We start from the raw sequence: 21,230 nt of genomic DNA, 5'->3' as shown, positions 1-21,230 counted from the left end.
AGTTCTCTTGGTATCAGTTTGGCTAGTGGGTCTGGATAATTTGCTAGATCGTTGAATTGGTTCTTACTGAGAAATCCAAAATATTCAACTCCTTTCAGGATGAGAAATACAGTCACATTGATGAAACTGAAATGACAAAAGTGGAGAAAGGTGTCAAGGAAGTGATGGAATGGATGAGTAACATTATCAATGCCCAGGCTAAAATAAGCCCTGATTGGGAGCCAGTTATACGTGCAAGTGAAATCAAAGCAAAGCTAAAGGTTAGTGCTAAAAGGAAATTCTAATTGCTGGTAAGTGAGGTCACGTTTTAGGAATCAGTATGTTCTAATTGGATGGAAGTTCTAGAGGAGAACTAAACTGAGTATGGCTTGGCCTGTTCCGTCAGGGCTAATTTAGTGTGTAAAAATTCTGTTAACACCTTTACTCTGGATAGGTTTTGCAGATAAACTTGCCCTACACACTTCTTTTAGGCAGAATTAAAAATTCAGTGTTTCCCCCATGGTGTGTAAATACGAATGTTACCAGGGTGCGTTATGAAAATATTTAGTGCAACATTTCTGAGCAATTGAAATTTATTTTGTCCCAATGTATTATAAAGAACCTTAATTTAACCTTTTTGGAAAAAAGGCAAACTAGATGTAAGTTAGGGGGCTCTCGAGGTTGTTTGGGCTCAGGAAGAAAAGGTTTCGGGACTGAGACTGTGTCTGCACAGTGGGGTGCTAGCTTATCAGGTAGTTTGGTATCACAATAAGTGTATTCTGAGTGCTTCTTTTTCTCAGGAATTACACAACGTGTGTGAGCCTATAGTGATGCAACCAAAACCAAATGTTGATTCTCCAAAAGAGGAAAATCCACTGAATGGACCCAGCTTTCATACAAATGAAGGGATGGAAGAAGATGATAATGGTGAAATCCCCCAGCAAAATGGTGATTGTCATCCAAACAATAAAAACATGAGCATGGACTTGGACTAAACCACTGCATTGTATTGAGCAGCTTATCTGAAAAAAGAAAATATTGTTGCTGTAGTGTGACTTTTTTTTTTTTGGGTTGGGGGGGAGGAATATAATGTTCTGGGAACTATTTATATATTTTTTTTCATAGTTGTCTGGAATGTGTCATGTTATTGGGGGATGGGGTGGGATAAAATACTGTTCATGACTACCTTAAAAGGGAAAAATTTGCCTTTAACTTTTTCAGATTCCTGTGGAATTGTGAATTCATTCTAAGCTTATGTGTAGTATTTAACCATTAGCAAACTTTTGATTTCATCTTTACTGAAGCTATGAAATGTACTGCTCTTTCACCAGGATTGTAACTGAAATAGTCATAGGCACTTGTAGATGCCAATGTACCTCTCCTCCCTTTGACCTTTAAAATTTGACATTTGTGTAAAGCCAGCAGCTGTTCAATGTACAGTGGCTTTTCAAAATAAACGTCCAGTTCTAGGCATCCTTTATCCCTGTCCTGTACCCTTGCTGACTAGTAAGATGGTGAAAGGTGGTTAAATAGCATGTTCAGTAATAAATTTTAATTTCTTGTTCAACAGTACATGTTTGTGGAGAAAGCAAAATGAAGGAGATGCTGATCCTGTTTGTCTTGTGAAAACTTTTTAGATGAACTTTATTATTAAAGCTCATTAACTGGTATCTTTTAAATTCTAGGTTGGATATATTCAGTACTTGTTTCAGTGTGCCTGTCTTCCATCAAAAGTGGTAGAGAGAATAAAGTCTAATAGCTGTGCTCTGAGCAGATACTTACAGTACTTCGCTCGCTTTCCAGCTGAGCATGAAAAGACACTAGTTTGGTTAGAGAAACAGCCTGTTCTCTCATGTTGAGCAAGTGGCCGTGAGGGTGGCCTGCTTGAAACTACAGTTAAAGGGGTAGTTGCTTGCTGTTACTAGGAAAAATTTAGTACTGCAAATAGAAGGGTGATCTGGGCACTCTGCTAAACAGGTGACTTAGTCCAGACAATATATAAGTTGGCTTCCTTAGTGCTAACTATAATTTTTTGCTGCTCCTATTTTGTATTTTCTCCAGTGTCTGCCCTTCCTCCTCCAGCTCTTTCCTAGCTGCTCAGTTCTCTCAGGCCTTGTCTTTCCTGAGCTGCGATAAGTAGCTGTAATATTTAAAGCACACTTTGAGAGCAATCACTGCTCCCTTTCCCACAGAGCTGCTCTGTGTGTGCAATACATCACTTGGCCACCTGCAGCCAGTGACCAGTTTGACTAAATCTCACTAGACCTAAAATAAGGCTGCTCAGGCCTTAAGTGTGAATGTGTGCTATGATGATCCCACTCTGCTGTTGTATCACCAGGGTCAGTAAACAGATATAACAGTTGTTCTGTTTCACTTGGTGTTTATATGAGGCATTTAAATCAACCAAGCCCTAAGTGATAACAGTCCAGCCAAAAATAGGCAGACGAGTCAGCTCATTTCTATTGACTTGGCCGCTGTTGGTACAGTGGCCTTTGTTTTTGCTGGCATTCATAACTTTATGGTAGCTTATGTTTTGTTTTGGCTGTAACTAGGGGAGTACATCACAATGTGAGCTTGACATAGGTGATTTGGCTGCAGTGCAGCCAGCCTGTGATACAAGTTCCCTCCTGCCTGTGAATACAAGCAGGGGCCAAGTGCCTTAAGCTCCAGTTTCTTTGCCTGGTTCCTGAGCCTGGGCCTTCACCATGCTCTTGTCCCTGGCCTCCCAACAGCATTGCAGCAGGGAAAGCTGAGTGTGTGGGAGGGTGAGGGTCCCAGTCCTTTTTTTAAAAAAAACCTTGAAGGTGGCAGCTGCTGCCTGGAGGTGGGGGAAGGGAAGAAAAGGCCCTCTAAGGTCGTACCAGCAGCATTGTGTACAACTGCACATGTGGCCTCTAAAGGTCTAATCTAGATCAGTGTCTGAGTTAACTGCAGCAGAGCAGCTCCTGGGCACACCAAGGCCCAGTGAGGGATTAGGGGAGTATGTAGTGAGGGCAAATGGTGGCTGGGACCAAGGGGTTGGGGGGCGGGGAGCATGGCAGATGAAGGGCAAGGGCATAAGAGAGAGTTCAGGGGGGTGCAGTGGGACCCCAGAATTCACCCCATGGGACCCCATCACATAGATCAGGGCTTTTTAAGGGGTGTGCTTGTTTTCAGTTTTCCTTTGAAATGAGATGAACTTGACATTGCAGTGTATTTTAAAACCTGCTTATTTTACAGAGTGAAAGTTGGTGACCCTGGCTACACACTAAATGAGGAGCCATTGTAGTAAAACTTAAAAGGATAAACTGTTAGAAAGCGATTTTTAAAAACATTTGTGTGCATTTCAAAAGTATATTCTTCAAAACACTAGAGGGAAAATTAAACCAGTCACCAAAATACCCCCTGCTTTGCTGTGGCTGAAGAGACAAAGGGTTGTGTACTCAGTTTATTTACAGATGTATTGCTCTAATTTTACTTTTATGAAGAATCATTAAGGGACTTGGCTCTAAGAACAGACAAGTTAGGCTTTTCATATATGGGTGGAAAAATGACAACTTCACAGCTGTTGATTTGTGTAAGTGTTTTGTCCCTTAGGAGCAAGTGCTCTATCTTGTAATGTTCCTGCTTCACTGAGGAAAGAAAACTGAAAGCATAAACTATTAACTTGTTTCAAAAGTGGGAAATTACTTACCTGGAGGCCTTGTTTTCAGTTTACCTGTTACCCAGAGCTTGTACATAAGACCACTAGTGGCTTTCCTCTTTGATATCCAGGTCTGTAATGGTGACTAGGGGAAGTTTTGAGGTGTTAGATCATCTCATGCTCAAAACACACCAAAAGCACCCAATGTTGCAGTGTAAGTAGTTAGAGGACCACAACATTTCCTCATAGCCCCACCAGCATAGTAGTAATATCTAATTCTGTCACTTCTGGAGCAGCTTTTGAGTAAACCATTTAAAAAGCTGTGGAAGGAAACAATTGCTTTAACAGTGAGATGAGACAAATGAAATGTATTTGTATAAATCATACATGTGTAATTTATTTGGAAGGATCTAAGGTTACAAGCTTTTATGTAAGGTCTCAATTTACATGAACTCATTGCAACAATTCAAGCGTGTGCAGTTTGTCGGAGTAAGTGTGAATTTACCAGACTGCATGAACTCTTTTGTCAGCATTTGCTTTGTGGGATGCAGCTTGAGCTACTATCAGTTTCAGTTGTGTGTTCTGAACTCTGGGCAAATTGTACCTTTTTATAAGAGAGGTAGCTGAGTTAGTCTGTATCTTCAACAACAAGAAGTCCTGTGGTACCTTACAGACTAACAGATATTTTGGAGTACAAGCTTTCATGAGGAAAAACCTCCTTACGTGCCCTGTCTGAAATGGAGAAGCACTGCTAGACTCAGCCTGTATGATTTATCAACATTCTTCTCAATTGTGAACAAAGTAGTGGATGCACCAGTGTCAGATACAAAGGTAATGGTACTGCTTTGCTCCTATTCTATATTCCCTTTTGGACATAGTGTTGTGTTTGGGATTTCCTGTAAAATTGATTGTCTGCTAGGGCTCAAGTCTTCTCAGAGTCTGGATTTACTGATATGACACCTGTATTCCTCAGGCCTAGAGGGATTTGGCCCTTGTGAAACTTGCCATTCTTCTTCGAGTGTCCCCGTGGGTGCTCCACAATAGGTGTCGGGCTTGCCCGGTGCCGCAGATCGGATCTTCCAAGCAGTTTCTGCTGGACCGCGCATGCGCCGGCGTGCGCTGCTCCCTTGCGCGCTCCTGGCCATGTGCGCGATCCGGTCCCCGCCAGTTCCTCTTAACCGCCGTCGGCTGCAGACGGAATCCGAACTAGGCTAAGCCCAAGTTAGCGTATTCAATGGTTTTAACTGTTTTTTCTTTAAAGTTTTCAAGTTCTTAGGCTACTGCAAGTTAGCCGGTTGGTTTTTTTTTTTTTTTTTTTTTTTTTTTTGAAAAATAACAAACAAACAAACAGCAAGCGGGACAGCTTTCAGTCCAGTCCCAGTAACAAGCGCCGGAGGCCAGGAGCATAGGGCCATCAGCCCTCCTGCTGCGGCAGGCCATCAGAAGGGGAAAACAGCACAGAGAAGGTGCTAAGTACCCGTTTAACAACTGAAAGACTCACCAACAATGTCCTCTTCAGGATTTAAGAAATGTGAGTCCTGCCGAGAGGCAATGCCAGCGTCTGATGGGCACAGTCTATGCATAAGGTGCCTTGGGGAGTCCCATGTTACACAGAAATGCTCCTTCTGTGCAAAGCTAACAGCCAGAGCAAGGAGGGACAGGGAGATGCGGCTTAAAATGCTGCTCTTCGACAAGGCCCTCCAGCCAGACATGCCAGAGCGGCCGCAGAAGGAGGGGACCCTCCAGGGCCCATAAAAGGAAAGCTGCCTCCCTCACCCCATCAGCGCAAAAACGGAGGAAAGCCTCCCCAGCCCGATCCCTGCCGGCAGCAACAGCGAGCGGGATGGGAGGAGCGAGCAGCCCCCAGCTGCAGCAACAGCTGATCAGCGGCGGCATGGAGAGCCACGTGGAAGCGGCTCAGCCTCCGATAATCAAGCAGCCGCCCTGCACTGCAGGCAGGGCCGTGGCTAAACAAGCGCCGGTACCGGCGGCACTGCAAGCAGCGGCACCGACCCCCGGGGAACCGCTGGTGCAGAGTGCGCAGGCACGCAGCCTGCAGGCACCAGAGGACACCGCACGTGCGGCACCGCCCTCGAGCGTGCCGAGCACGGCGCGGACGGGGCAGAGATCCCCTACACGCCAAGAGGCGGAGTTACCCTCCTTAAGGGAGGGGGAAGGCTGCACACAAGACAAGGCGTCGCAGCCCCTCTCCAGACAGGGTGGTGGAGTTGCTTTCTCACAGCCCTCCGCTTATGTTGCAGACTCCAACCAGAAGGCAGGGGTCCCCCCTAGCCTACCTGGAGCCCCCTTCTCCATTTTTGCAACCAGCATCACCCTGGCTGGGACCACCTTCACCCTTCCTGGGGTTTGAACCGCTGGAATACTATTCAAAATCGCTCTCTCCAGTGTCCCAGATCTCTCGACGATCTCGCTCCCCTAGACGCAGAGGGTATGCACCAAGGGAGTGGTCTAGGTCACCTTCCCAAGAACAGTGCCTATACTGCCATGGTTGCCCCTATCATGCGGGGCATAGACACCATCGGCAATCTACTAGGGAAAGATCCCCACAGACGATCTCGTATCCCCGAGGGCAATTGCGACCGGGGACAGACACTCAAGCATCTCAGGGGGGACTGGTTATGGAACCCCGAGATTTTCCCTTGCAAACCTCTAGTGAGAGGGTGTACCATCACCAACAGGAACCGGAAGGGTCCAGAGAGGCGTACCCCAGCGGTTCCTCGCTCTCCTCCCTGGACGAGGCTACGGCCCCGGGGGAAGTCCATCCCCCGGACGATCTCAAACAGTTTCAAGAGCTTTTTAAGAGGGTGGCCTTCACGCAAGGCATCCAGACAGCAGAGGTGCAAGAAAAACACCATAAGCTCCTCAAAAATCTGAGACCTCCGGCCTCCTCCAAAGTAGCAATACCGCTTGATGAAGCAATCTTGGAGTCCGCCACTATAATATGGCAGACCCCTGCGACTATTCCGCCTGTCCACAACAGAGCGGATAAGAAATACTTCGTGCCGGCGAAGGGCATGGAGTTCCTGTTCAGCCACCCACAGCCAAATTCCTTGGTGGTGGAGTCGTTGCAACAAAGATCAAAGACATCTCAATTCAGGACAGGGGGAACAGACAAAGATGCCAAGAAGCTAGAGCTGTTCGGCAGAAAGGTCTACTCCTCCTCCACTCTAATGTTGCGAATGGCAAATTACGCAGCGCATTTAGCGAACCATAATTTCGACAACTATACTAGGTTAACCTCCCTCATGGACTCGCTTCCAGAGGACAAGAAGCCAGTGCTCAAGGCCATCGTGCAAGAAGGCTACGCGGCCTCGAGGACGGGAGTTCAGATCGCCCTGGACGTTGCGGACACAGCAGCACGTTCCACAGCTACGGCAGTGGTGATGCGAAGGGAGTCCTGGCTCCAGACTTCGGGTATACCGAGGGATCTGCAGGCAAAGATAGTTGACCTTCCCTTCGACTCGCAGAAGCTGTTTGCTGAATCAACCGACTCGGTCATTCATTCCAGTAAAGATTCAAGAGCCACACTTAGGACCCTGGGGATTTACACCCCTCCATACAGAAAGAAAAAGTACTACCCTCAACAAAGACGGTACCAGTACCAGCAACAGCGTCCCCAGTACCACAGGGGTTACGAGCAAGGGCGACATCAACAGCACCAGCAGTACAGAACTCCCAGGCAACACTCACAACAGAGCCGTGCGTCCTCGGGTCAGGGCCAAAGGCCACAAGTTTGACACACGGATCCAGGGCTGCGCCATCACTACCATCGCACAAGGTCATCCGAAGCGGCTATTCCACCATTGCCTCCGACCATTCTACAACCAGTGGCAAAGGATCACCACAGACAAATGGGTGCTGGAGATCATAGCCACGGGGTACGCCATCCCCTTCCAGTCGCTCCCACCGCCACGACCTCCACCCAGGCCCCACCTCCAGGAGGCCTCCCATGTAGCGAGGCTCAAGCAGGAGGTAGACCATCTCATGCTCATAGGGGCAGTGGAAAGAGTGCCGGAGCAACTGCAAGGAAAAGGGTTCTACTCGAGGTACTTTCTCACGGAGAAAAAGACAGGAGGCTGGAGGCCCATCTTAGATCTTCGCGGCCTCAACCGGTACCTGCGCAAGCAACGCTTTCGGATGATCACAATCGCCTCCATCCTTACAGCACTGGACGATGGAGACTGGTTCGCAGCCCTCGATTTACAAGACGCGTACTTCCACATAACTATCCATCCGGCTCACCGGCGATTCCTCCGGTTCATGGTAGGCAACGAACACTTCCAGTACAAGGTCCTACCGTTTGGCCTCTCCTCGGCCCCCAGAGTCTTCACCAAGACCTTGGCAGTGGTGTCAGCCTACCTGCACAGACGGGGGGGTATTTATATTCCCGTATCTGGACGACTGCCTGCTCAAAGGGGCCTCGAAGGGGGAGGTACTACGCATGATACGCGTCACAGCAAACACGTTCTCTTCACTCGGAACTGGTTATCAATCTGGCAAAATCAAAAATAGACCCCACGCAGGACATAGAGTTCATAGGGGCTCGCATAAACTCTGTTACAGCGAGAGTATATCTACCAGAGGCTCGCTTTCGGGCCATCGGCTCCCTCGTGCAGGTCATCACCTTCAGCCCTACGGTGCTGGTCTTGACGTGCTTACAGCTGCTGGGCCACATGGCAGCGGCGACATTCGTAGTACAGAACACCAGGTTACACATGCGCAGCATGCAGCACTGGCTGGCGAGCGTATACAAACCAGCAGTACACACCGTTCACAGGGTGGTGTCGCCCACAGCGGAGGTGCGCAAATCCCTGCAATGGTGGGTAAACCCCAGGAACTTGCTAACAGGGGTACCCTTCCACCAGCCACAAATATCGGTTTTTCTCACTACAGATGCCTCCCTCATAGGGTGGGGGGAGCGCACATGGGCGAAGAGGTGACTCAAGGACTGTGGTCATCCACGGAGCAGTCACTACACATAAATATACTGGAGCTCAGAGCAGTGTTCAATGCCTGCAGACACTTTCGAGACCATATACAAGGCAAAGTCGTCGGGATCAGTACAGACAATACCTCCACTATGTTTTATATAAACAGGCAAGGAGGAGCTCGATCCCGTGCCTTATGCGCGGAAGCAGTCCGCTTATGGAACTGGTGCATCGCCAACAATATAATCTTGAAAGCCTCATACTTACCAGGTGCACACAATGTGAAGGCAGACCAGCTGAGCAGGCGTTTTGCACTCACACACGAGTGGCAGATCCGTCCCGATCTGCTACGGCCGATTTTCCACGCATGGGGTTTTCCCCAGATAGACCTGTTTGCCACTCAGCACAAGAAGTGCCCACGATTCTGCTCCAGGGCAGGACTGGGATGGGGGTCCCTGGGGGATGTGTTCGCGATCCCGTGGAGGGGCCCCCTGCTTTATGCTTTTCCTCCCACCGTGCTGATCCACAAAGTCTTGCAGAAAGCCAGGAGGGAAGGGGCCCGGATGATCCTGATAGTCCCAACGTGGGATCGACAACAATGGTTCCCCCTACTCCTGCGCATGTTGGACCGTCCACCGATGCCTCTTCCGGTGCCGCCGGATCTGCTCACGCAAGCCCAGGGGTCCATAGTGCACCCGCACCCCCAAAGCCTGCGACTGCAAGCATGGTTAATCCATGGCTCAGCTCCCTAGAGAGCACATGCACAGAGGAAGTGCAGCAAGTCCTAGAAAGTAGCAGGAGGACTTCCACCAGGAAGACCTACAAGCAGAAATGGACTCGCTTCACGGCTTGGTGTTCTACCAGACAGCTGGGCCCCCTTTCGGTGCCTATACCTACAATACTAGAGTATTTACTGGACCTCAAGAGAGGAGGACTCTCGCTATCCTCGTTGAAGGTCCACCTTGCCGCCATTTTGGCGTTCAGACACGAGGAGGAAGGGCACACGGCTCCAAGAGCCCCTGGAGCGTCTATGCACACAAAGCGTTCTTTCGAAAGTACATCAAAAGAATGGGGTGCTCCTTTCGAAATCACTCTTCCTTTCCTGTTTCAGGAAGAGCGCCCCCTTTCGAAAGCCTCTTTCGAAAGAAAACGTGTAGCTGCTCCAACGTGCCCTTCTTTCGAAAGAACAGTCTTCATTTTTGATCCCTGGCCTGGTCTTTCAAAAGAGCAGGGGCTGTGTGGACACTCTGTTTTGAAAGAGCAGATCACTCTTTTGATGTGCTTTTGTGTGTGTGGGGATGGGCTCTTTTGAACGAAGCTCTTTTGGAAGAGATCTTCCAGAAGACCTTCTCTCCAAAGAGCTCTGTAGTGTAGACATAGCCAAGTAGAGCTCACATTTGGCCAAACACTAATGATTTTTTTTTCTGCTGTGAATCATGGCTGGGAATATACTTGCAGAGGTAAATGATGGACCAGCAATCCATGCGGCAGGTGCTTTTGTTCATCACGCAGGAGGTCATGTGCCATTGAAATGTCAGAATTTGTCATCGTGTTCAGGTTTGAAGTTGAGAGGATGTTCTCCCTTGCGCAGTCCTGAGCTCCCTTGGTACCATTTACTACCACAGAGCAAGAGTCATTCCTCTTAACACAAGAGAGCACATCAGCTACCGCTGTAAGGGTTGCTCACAACAACCCCATTACCGGGACTGAGGAGGAGTTGGCACCAGAATAATTTGGCTGAGACTACACACACACTCACAGAGCTATTGAACAACTATGCAATTGTTCAAATGGTCGGTCACTTGGTCAAAATGATGCTCAAGTTCAGTGCCCAGTTCTCTTCAAGATGAAGCTGAGGTTATAGTCACACATACACAATGACTAACAAAAGTTGTTGGAACTGTGATCAATTCACAGAATCATAAAACGAGAAGGGACCTTTAAAGGTCATCTAGTCCAGTCTCCTGCTCTCATAGCACAACTGAGTACAGCAAACTCTCTTGTGTCCAGTACTCTTTCAACAGGAATGATCAGATAACCAGCACAACCGTGCTGCTTGTTCTGATAGCAAACCTGACCAGAAGTCACTCCCGACCATCATTGCCAGAGCTTCCCCAACGGGGTCCTCAGCCCCGGAGTTGCCAGGGCTGCCCTGTGCCCCACTGGGGTCCTAGCCCTGGAGTTGCTGGTGCTGCCCCACACCCCAGAAGGGTCCCTGGCCCCTGAGTGCCTGGTGCTTTCTTGGCCCCACCAGCATGTTCCTCCGGCCCCCACCGACTCCCTAGCCCTCGTGCTTCTGATGTGTCCCCCCTGGCTTCCCAGCCCCCAAGCTGCCGGCTTTCCCCTGGCCCCGGCTGTGGATCCTGCTTCTTTCCCTCTCCCCAGCTGCTCTCTGTTAACTGGCATATTTGCATATCTGGCAACCTCTTGGTCCCAGGGGGGCCAGTGATGAAAGCATTTACTGGATTATGTAGACCAGGGGCAAGCACGCTTTTTGCGCTGGGCCCCATTTTTTTCCCCTGCAATTAGCAGGGCCGCCCAATGGCTCTGGAAGTGAGCAGAGGTCTCCTGGAAGTGACGCTCTGTGTTCCCATGGCAGCAGCAGCTCCAAGGGTGCAGAGAGGAAGCAGAGGCCTTGGTGGATGGAGGCCAACTGCACTGCACCCCCCCTTTGCATACCCCTGCGCTAGGGTGTTATGAGCATCACATTAAGCAGGGCTCATGGGGCGGGCAAGTCTCCTAGGAGAGGCAGCACCTGCCTAAACAATGTGGAGGGCAAACACCTGTTCCTGCCTTTTGTAAGGAAGAGGCTGGCCAGGGTCCCACACACACTTCCTCAGGCACAACTGGGACTCACCCCTGCCCCAGCTGACTGCTGCCTTAGCTTCCGTGCACTGCTTCCCTGCTTCTGCCCATGCATAGTGCTTGCACCTGCACCCCCTGGCATCTCCTCCCGGGGCAGCCAGAGAAGCCCAGGCAGAGTTGTCTGCAAAGTTCAAGGCTCCTTCCTGGGCTGGGGGGACCAGCAGCACAGGCGGGGCAGGGCAGAAGCAGAATACCACAGCTTGCTTACTCACGGCCCTCTCTCCTCCATCGCTGTCTCTGGCGTGAGTTGCTTAGTGGCAGCCTTCTGGTGCCCTGCCGAGGTGGTATGGCTGCAGGTAGTGAGCTCAGGGTGCATGTTGGGCAGTGGCTGCAGCCGCTCACACACAGCCAGCTCCGCTTGCCTAGGGCTGGGCTGGGGAGGAGCGGGCAGGGCAGGACAGGATGGGGAAGGCAGGGGAGGTGGGAGACAGCAGAGGCCAGGGAGAGCCAATGGAGGCTATGAGGGGAGGAAGAGCGAATGCACAGTGCCCCTGTATGAAATGTCATCCCCCTCAGGGGGCGCAAACCCCTCTTTGCACACCCCTGATCTAGACACTAAGATTGAGCTCTATGAAACCATGAGTGTTGTAGAGAAAATACATAGGGAAGTGCTATTTACTCTTTCTTGTAATACAAGAAGTAGGGCACACCCAATGAAAAGAGGCAGCAGATTTAAAACCAAAAGAAGGAAGTATTTCGTCATACAATGCACAGTCAAGCCGTGGAACTCCTTGCCAGAGGAGCTTGTGAAGGCCAAGACAAACAGAATTAAAAAAAGAAGTGGATAAATTGATGGAGGTGAGGTCCATGAATGGCTACCACTCGCTATGGGCAAGGGTGGTGTTTCCAGCCTCTGTCAGTCAGAATCTGGAAATGGGTGACAGGAGAGGGATTGCTGGATGATTACCTGTTCTGTTCACTCCTTCTGGGGCCCCTGGCATTGGCCTCTGTCACAAGCCAGGATATCAGGCTAGATGGATGTTTGGTCTGACCCAGTACGGATGTTCTTATGTTCTCATGAAGATTGTAGGCTATGGTATTTGACCTTATCAGCCCCTGCAGCACTTAACAGGATGGGTGACCAGATGGAACCTAAAGGCATATGCATAAATGGTTGTGGCAGAGAAGTAACCACTTCAGATTAAAAGAATCACCCTGCTTGGACCCTTTAGTCTCATCCAATGTTGGAAGATCACTGGCCAGCATCAGTGGCTCAGTTTCTGTCCCAGACTGGAGACCACTGTGGCAGGGTCAAGGAATTCAAGGGCTCATGAAACAGTTAAAGTGGCTTCATCACCACACAACCTTCTCAAAAAATATTTTTCCAAAATGAGAAATTTGATGCACATTGTTAAATAAAGACTGTCATGCCAAGAGTCACCTGTGTGAGTAGGAACCTCACCAGAAGTGTTTCAGAAGCACTTGGAAGCAAGCTCTTACCAAAGCAGGTATTGCCAAACAGGAGCCGCAGGTCTGTATAATTTTTGGTGTTACCCATAATGGATCCAAGTCTCCCTTCCACACACCTGCCTTGTAAGGGTGGGATGAGGGCTCTGGCTTTGGGATGGGGTTGGAGATACGGTGCTTGGAGTTTGGGAGGGGCTCCGGGCTGCAACAGAGGCTTGGGGTGCAGAGGTGCAGACTGTGGGGTGGGGCTAAGCCAGGTATGAGGATCTCAAACTGTGGGGTGCAGCAGACAGGCTTCCCTGAAGCTAGGGCCAGAGAGGAAGACTCACCTTCCCCTTCCAGCACTCTTCCAGGCCCCAGGAGTCCATTGCTGAGGGGTGAGTCAGCCATGCACCATCTCCCCTCCTACCGCCTCAGCTGCATCAGTCAGTCTGCCGCCAGCCCTGCTCCTTACAGCTAGGCTGCAGCATCAGAGGCCAGCAAGGGAGTGCAGGGAGCCCTTAGGCATAGGTCAGGTGTGGGTGGGGGAAGTGCACAGAGGTGGGCAGGTGGAGCTGTGGAAGAGACCCAGCCCCGACTCTGGTAGATCCAGGCCCCTGGGGCCCTGACATTAGTGGAGCTCCATGGGTCCATGCAACTCGCTGCGCCTGTTGCCAAATGTCAAAGTTATGGGGTGAGGAGCAGTTTAAGCTCCTTTTAGGCCCTCTTGAGTGGACCCCTCTGCAGACAGGTTTTGCTTCCTTCACCCCTTCTGGAAGGGCCACCTGGTCCTGTCACACTTAGGTGGCATCACAGAGCTGCAGCCCTCTTGTTTGCCTATTGGGATCACAGCACAGCCCCAACTTTGGCAGATTAGCCCTTTTCTGCCAGAAGATTGTGACCAGGGGCTGATTATTGTAACTTCAAGATAACGTCAGAAAAATCTATTTATTCAACCGAAGGGACATAGCATGAAAAACAAAACCCCTACCTGCCTTAAACTTGGTTCTTTTCTGCCAAGAATCGAGTAAGTTCCTCTCAGCCCAGTCCTCCTGCTCTTGGCCTGGGGAAGATGGACAGTTGCAGCCGGGTTTCCTTAGGGTCTCTGTCAGAGACTCATCCCCTGCCACTGTAGCCCACCTCCTCATGTAATGGCATACAGAACTATACTACACTGTTCAGCCACTAGGTGTCACAGCCTGGGACATGCCTTAGCCACTGCACTGCATTGAAGGTTCTTAAAGGAAACATCCAATACACCTTTCTGGGTAGGAAGCTCTGTGGTAGCCAGTTCCTTAACAGCCCTGAAACCTGCGATGTACGAGGCGTACACCATACCCCACTTCCTCTTAGCTTGTGGTCTTTGGTGGGTTAATGCCCCTTGGATCCTAGGCTCAAGTCTGGGAAGAGTAAACCTTGCTAGGTGGGCTGGAGCCAAGGCATCCCCCACTGTTTCCATGTGGAGCTTTGATAATCCCTCTGGAGATGCCTTATCTCAGCCAACGCTTTGTTTCCTGTTAGTTGCTGTCTGACAGCTTCTTTGGATGTCATTCAGTGCAGGCTGCCCAGTGACATCAAACAAGGAAACTGAAGGGGGCAAGATACCTATCAAAACAAAGCTAACACCGTCATTCTCCACTGTAAGGCACTGCAGGGGTGAGCCGAATGTCACTGCCTGGCCATAACAACCAGGGCAGACAAGGGACCAGCACACAAGTCTGACGCACACTCAGGACCCCGGCAAGCAAGGACAGCCTTTTGCGTGGTGCATCGGAGAGGACCACAGGACAAGCCCAATCGCAGCAGCAGAAGGGGCAGAGGAAGAAAGGTGGGAAAATAACTACTGGCAACAACCAAGGGCATAAACATGCCAGGATTAGAAAGACCACGTGGCTTCTCACCCAGGGTTTAGTGTTTCCAACCCCACTCACCACCAGCAGCAACTCTGCCATAAAGCACTCCCATCCTTCACAAAAATTGCCTTTAAATAAGGCTGTGGCATAATTACACTTGCTGTTATGGATTTATCACTCCTCTTATAGATGCCATTTCAGATCGTGAGGGCAACTTTAACCATGGCCCCCAGGGCGGGGAGGAGAGGAGGCAGCTCACGGTGGTGGCAGCTCCTGGAAAGCTTTAAGTGAAAAAGTTTGGAAAGTTGGAAAAATTGGAAAAAGTTTTAAATTTTCAGTTTAAAAACTGGGAAGTTTTAAGTGATATTTCAGCAATATTTGTGGTGGTGGCTGCTCATGCTGCTTTCTTCATAGCCAGGAAAGTTTACAGGTTTTGTGTTCTGTAGTACTGCTTTTGCAGCCTGGCTGTGTTTGACTTTCTCCATTTATCTAAGTGAAGACTTTGGAGGAAAAAACAAAACAAAACAAAACAAAAAAACCCAGTTCTACAGCATTTAATTCAGTTCACTTTCAGTGTCCTAGTGCTCCAATGTTTGGTTTCAAGTATTATCCAGGAATTGCGGTCTAAGAACTATTTTCAGTCAGATACACAGCTGTGTCAAAAAGTCTGGGAACTTTTTTGTAGTCTGTGATTTATAACTTTAAACAAAAATGGCCATGTCTACACGTTCCCCAAACTTCGAAATGGCCACACAAATGGCCATTTTGAAGTTTACTAATGAAGCGCTGAAATGCATATTCAGTGCTTCATTAGCATGCAGGCGGCCGCGGCACTTCGAAATTGATGTGCCTTGCCGCCGCGCGGCGCGGCCAGATGGGGCTCCTTTTTGAAAGGACCCCGCCTACTTCGAAGTCCCCTTATTCCTATCAGCTCATGGGAATAAGGGGACTTCAAAGTAGGCGGTGTCCTTTCGAAAAGGAGCCCCGCCTGGACGAGACACGAGGCGCGTCAATTTCGAAGCACCGTGGCAGCCCGCATGCTAATGAAGCGCTGAATATGTATTTCAGCGCTTCATTAGTAAACTTCGAAATGGCCATTTGCGTGGCCATTTCGAAGTTTGGGGCACGTGTAGACGTAGCCAATAAGTTATAGGTGCTTGAACCAGGCGTAATGCTTTTACTTGGTGGGAGGGGGTTAAGTTGCAGTAAGTAGAATGCGTGTGATGTAGAGGTGACAACTTTCTCAACTGCAGGGACTGGGTGCTATTCATAGCAATGGCATCTGGTCAGAGAGGTTTGTTGACCGCTTACATCCTGGAGGGTGCAGCACCTCCCAGTTCAAAGTGGTTTCCATTATATACAGGGCCAGCTCAGTAACTGCATGATCTTTACATTATTCATAGGCACAATATACTTGGAAAACTTTCTAATGCCTCATGAAAAAATTTTCAGATTATTTATTGTAACTGGATCTTTCACCACTAACATAAATGCCCTGATACTAAACTACAGAGGTTAAGATTAACATTTAAAAGTTTGTCAAGGGGGAATGTAGTATTAGAGACAAAGTATGTGCATTAATTAACAAATGAAGGGCCGGGGGGTGAAATTAATGATGGCTCAAAAGTAGCTGAGGCAAAAAACTTTTTAAAAAACTCTTAGAAAGTCACTATATAGAATGTAATTAAATGATGGACATTAACAGCATGGATCTATAATAAATTTGGGCTATCAGTGGTTGAGATTGGTTTGGGTTTACGTGCATTGAAGGGTTTATAGAAATGCTTATGAAAAATACAAAGGATTACACTGGAAGGATTTGAGAGCGTAAACATCACTTGAGTGAAATTCACTGGTGGTACTCAAGTAGTAAGACTCTGCCACCTTGGAAATATTAAAGAGTAAGTAAACAGAAGCTACGATTACTTATCTGTTGGAAGAGAAGGACATACAGCACAGCAGAGACACAACTGTAAAATGGCTGCTCAGCTCAGCATCTGCACATGTAAAGGAGCAACAGCTCTTTAAAAGCTGTTCTGGGAAGGAGTCCTGGAACTGAAGAAAGATCCTGGGGAGAGTTGGTAAGATCAAGGCATTCACAGGGGAATCAAAGTGTGTGTAACAGCCTATCTCAGGGGTCTGCAACTGAAAGAGCAAGAAGAGCCATTTTTTTCAAATTCAGTTACAAAACCAACACTTCAGGAGCCCCAGTGCACATGAGTACAAGACAGTCCTTAATAAATTACGTCAAACTGCATTTTTTGTCACCTGTTTTAAGAACAGCGCACACAATGATTTGTACCAGTTAGAAAGTTTAGCTAGCCCCATCTCCAGGCTTTACTCGCGTCAGCCACCAAATTCATCCTCCTATCCCCATGCTTTACCCCACATCCTGCAAATCACCCCCGCCCTGTGACTTAACCCCTCTCAGCTCCAAATCATCCCCCTTCCTAGGCTTAACCCCCCATCAGCCCCAAACTTCCCCCCACCCCCAAGCTTAACCCCTATCAGCCCCAAACCAGCCCCCTCATCCTCAGGATTTACCTGCCTGAGATGACCGCCTCTCCCACTGCTCCCACCTGTTGCTTGGGTGTTAATTTTAAGGGCTGTTGAAAGGGAAGTGACTGATTTCAGCTGGGAGGAGCTGAAAGCCCAGGGTGGGGGGCAGACACCTGCAGTGCCCCAAAGTGGGAGGGAGTCATTATGGAGGGTGCGCACCCTGGGCTTGATACAACTGTGTCAAGCCACGCAGTCTGGCTCCGCTGGTGCTGGTTTGAGCATGGCAGGAGGTTCGAGCAGCCCTTTGCATTGGACAGCAGCTCCCACGTGACTGGGAGGCAGAGCCCTCTTGCCCTCTCTCTGCCTGCCAACAGCTGCCCAGCCTCCTCCTCCTCTTCCCCAGCACAGCTGAGGCAGGGCAGGCTTGGCCGCCCTTCGCCCTAGCTCTCCTTCCCCATGTGCAGTGCATGGGTGGCTGCCAGCTTCCTCTTCTGGGGCTCCCTGCCGCCGCTGACTCCACTTGTGGCTCTGGAGACTGCCGTCCCTTAAACAAAAGAAACTAAAGTCCATTTTAATGGCAGGTTTGTTTAAGCAGCAGCAGCCTCCAGAGCCACAAGTGGAGTCAGCAGCAGCAGCACTTGGAGCCTCAAGTGGCTCCTTAAAGAGTCGTATGTGGCTCCAGAGCCACAGGTGCCAACCCCTGGCCTACAGGGTCCTGCCTGTTAACCTGGCCCAAAGCCCACTGTAGCCAAAGGAAATGTTTCTCATTGACAGGTGGGGCTGAATGGAAGAATAGATGGGGTAGCGCCCATCCCCCAAAATTGGAGAGTTGGAAAAAATGGCAAAGTTTGAAGTGTAATTTAAGTAATGGTTTTTTCTTGACAGCAGAGATCTGAGATCGCAGAGACATCTTTAGCTCTGCTGTTCTTGCAGTGAAGCACTGAAACATCAACAGCTGAGCTGACTTGAATGTGTGTAGGGCAGCAGCTCCCTCCCCTGCCCAAGAAGCCCTGTGTCTGCTGGTGTCACAGACAACGTGCTGCTGTGAGCCTTGTAACATATCAGCTACGTCTACACTAGCCCAAAACTTTGAAATGGCCATGCAAATGGCCATTTTGAAGTTTACTAATGAAACGCTGAAATGCATATTCAGCGCCTCATTAGAATGCTGGCAGCCGCAGCACTTTGAAATTGACGCCTTGCGGCCATGCGGCTCATCCAGATGGGAGTCCTTTTCAAAAAGACCCCAGGAACTTCGAAATCCCCTTATTGCTAACAGCAGATAGGAATAAGGGGACTTCAAAGTTGCCAGGGTCCTTTCAAAAAGGAACCCTCGTCTGGACGAGCCTTGTGGCCATGAGCCGCGTCAATTTCGAAGTGTGGTGGCTGCTAGCATTCTAATGAGGTGCTGAATATGCATTTCAGCGCTTCATTAGTAAACTTTGAAATGGCCATTTGCATGGCCATTTCAAAGTTTTGGGCTAGTGTAGACACGGCCTTAATCTTTCATTTCCTTTATTTTGCCATGGTAAAACCTTCATTTTAAGAGACGTTTACACTGAACTCCTTGCCTTTGGCAATTTTACCAAAGTCCCCAGCCTATGTTGAAACTAAATGGGCAATTGGAAGCACTCGGTTAAAACAGGCACCTTCAGAAACTTTGCTCAGTGAAATTGTTATAACACATTCAGTGTTCTAAATGCGTCACCTCCCTCTGAACTTAATCCAGATTAATATTGATTTAATCTGTAGCACTGACTCATGTCACTGGCTTTCCAGAGCCTCCGAAGCACTATTAGCTACAGGCCTCTTTAAGAGCCCACTTCTCTACTCTTAGGTAAGACTAGGCAGGGCTGGAACCTTTCCAGGCAATCCTGAACCAATGGATGAAAGTCTCTCCTGCTCCATTGGAACAAGTCTATTGCTTTTGGTTATTGGTCCACTCCATTTGGCTTCCGAATTCAGTGGCCAGGAAGTTGAGTTTTGGGGGAATCCAATGAGAAGGCTATTTGCTAGGGCCCGGCAAAACTGTCGTCAAGCCTATTCCTGCAGCCTATCCAGATACCCAGTTTAATGATCTTTCCCCAAAAGTGATACCTCTCCAGGCTTTTTCCCTGCAACATTCCAATCAGGATTCCTGGAAAACCCATGTTTGTGGGCAAGATAACTGTATCCAGGTGTGCGTGCAATTTAGGAGACTCAAAAGCACCCAAACACCAACATTACTAGGTCAGTCAAAGAAATTCCTTACACATTAAACCAAAAGAAAAGTTTGAATGAAACGTTCCTTTTCTGGATCTTAGAATTTCTCATTGAAAAATTCCCTGGATTCTCAGGCCCTGCTCTTCAGAAAGGGAAAATGAGAAAACAGCATAAAAGTCTGTTGACAAGATCGTCACCAGCTGAGGGAATAACAAAAGGCAAACTTGCAAATTTATACATCCTCCCTCATCCCAACCCTTCAGATATTTCCACACTTGAGCAGCTACAGTTTCCACTGCAGTGCTGTAGCAGAGATCAGGATTCAGTTACCTTTGGCTCTCAGCCTGTCAGGGTAACCCACTGGCTGGCCACAAGCCATTTGCTGATGTCAGCTATCTGCGGTCATGGTCTTTCACATTTCCCAGTAGCTGTGGTTCACCATACCCAGCCAATGGGATTTGTGGGAAGAGGCTCTGGATTATCCACTAATGGCATTAATTCATATAGGCTACATCCTCACTAGCCCCTTCCTTTCAGAAGGGCCATAGTAATGAGTGAGTTAGGAAGATGCTGATAAGGTGCTACCATGAATATGCAGCACCTCATTAGCATAATGGTGGCTACATGCAATTCAAAAGCGCTGCATTTGAATTATACACCGTCCATGTAGACAGGAGTCTTTCAAAAGGACCCCCTAGACTTTGAATGCCCCTTCTTCCTAAATGCAAATAGAAAGAAGGAGCTTCTGAAGTCTGGAGGGTCCTTTCGAAAGGCCCCCATTTCCGTGGGCAGCATGCGATTTGAAAGCGATTTGAATCATGTGTGGCCACCGTTCTACTAACAAGGCACTGCATATTCACGACAATGCCTCATTAGCATCTTTTCAACTCACTCATCACCATGCTCCTTTTGAAAGGAAGGGGCTAGTGCAGACATAGCCATTGTGGGTTGGTTGATGAAAAAATCTTTCCATCAGTTTAACTCCATCTACACTGGGGATAGGTGCCCTGAAAATATAAAGGGTGCACTTTATGAAAAAATTCCTTTGCTCAAGCACATCGCACCACATCGGTAGTCGTTGCACCGCATAGATAGCAATTATCAGTAGCCCTCTACCACCATCATGAGCATTCAGGGAAGCAATCTGCCTAGCACTTCTCAGGCTTGCAAGACAGCCCCAGCTTGGACCCACTAGGCGATTCTGGATCTTATTGCCATTTGGGGAGACCAATCGGTTGCAAAGAGACTTTGTGTGGCCAAGAGAACTGTGGCAATCTATGATCAGATGTTGCATGAGATGCCTGCCTGAGGTAGCTTCTGGGACTCTATGCAGTGCAAGGTGAGGGTGAAAGAATTCCGTTAGGCCTATCAAAAAGTCTGGGAAGCCAACCAGTGGTTGGGGGCAGCTCCACAGACCTGCTGCTATTATCAACAGCTGCACATGCTTATGGGGTGCGACCCCCACCTTGGAGCCTGGACTGAATTACGACACTTGTGCAGGCCCTGATATGGATTCCAGGGTGAGCATGGAGGAACAGCATGGCCCAGAAGAAGAAGGCAACGGAGAGGAGGAAAGGAGCAATGAGTAGAGGACATTGCTGCAGACAGGCTGGAACTCTCACCATAGACCTGGAACTGGTCCCCTCCACGGTGGGCCCTTCCACAGTGTTCCCCCCATGGCAGTCCCCTCCAGGCTGGGCACCTCCACACCAGTCCCCGAGCCCCCTGGACCAAGCGGTTCTGGTAGTATTTATTCTGTATGCTAGAAGTGGGTTGGGGTTGGATATAGCTATGGGGTTGTGTATGGCTACAGGTTTGCTATGTTTCGGTGCCCCTCAGAACAGCGGGTTGATGTTTCTTGGGATGGAGCACTTC

General features: G+C 49.0%; 1 protein-coding gene across 1 annotated transcript in view; it reads left to right on the top strand.

The window, feature by feature from the left end:
- The window catches only part of HSPH1 (heat shock protein family H (Hsp110) member 1), a 34,869-nt gene extending 33,220 nt beyond the window's left edge, over nucleotides 1-1,649 (top strand). The window contains exons 17-18 of the mRNA XM_074986142.1: nucleotides 99-260; nucleotides 780-1,649. Coding sequence (XP_074842243.1) covers nucleotides 99-260; nucleotides 780-974 — 357 coding nt within the window. The 3' untranslated portion in view covers nucleotides 975-1,649. The remainder of the gene's footprint in view (nucleotides 1-98; nucleotides 261-779) is intronic.
- Nucleotides 1,650-21,230: the final 19,581 nt, after the last annotated feature.

This window comes from Carettochelys insculpta, chromosome 1, assembly GCF_033958435.1.
Source record: "Carettochelys insculpta isolate YL-2023 chromosome 1, ASM3395843v1, whole genome shotgun sequence".
NCBI classification, from domain to species: Eukaryota; Metazoa; Chordata; order Testudines; family Carettochelyidae; genus Carettochelys; species Carettochelys insculpta.
This window is presented reverse-complemented; position numbering and strand designations above follow the sequence as displayed.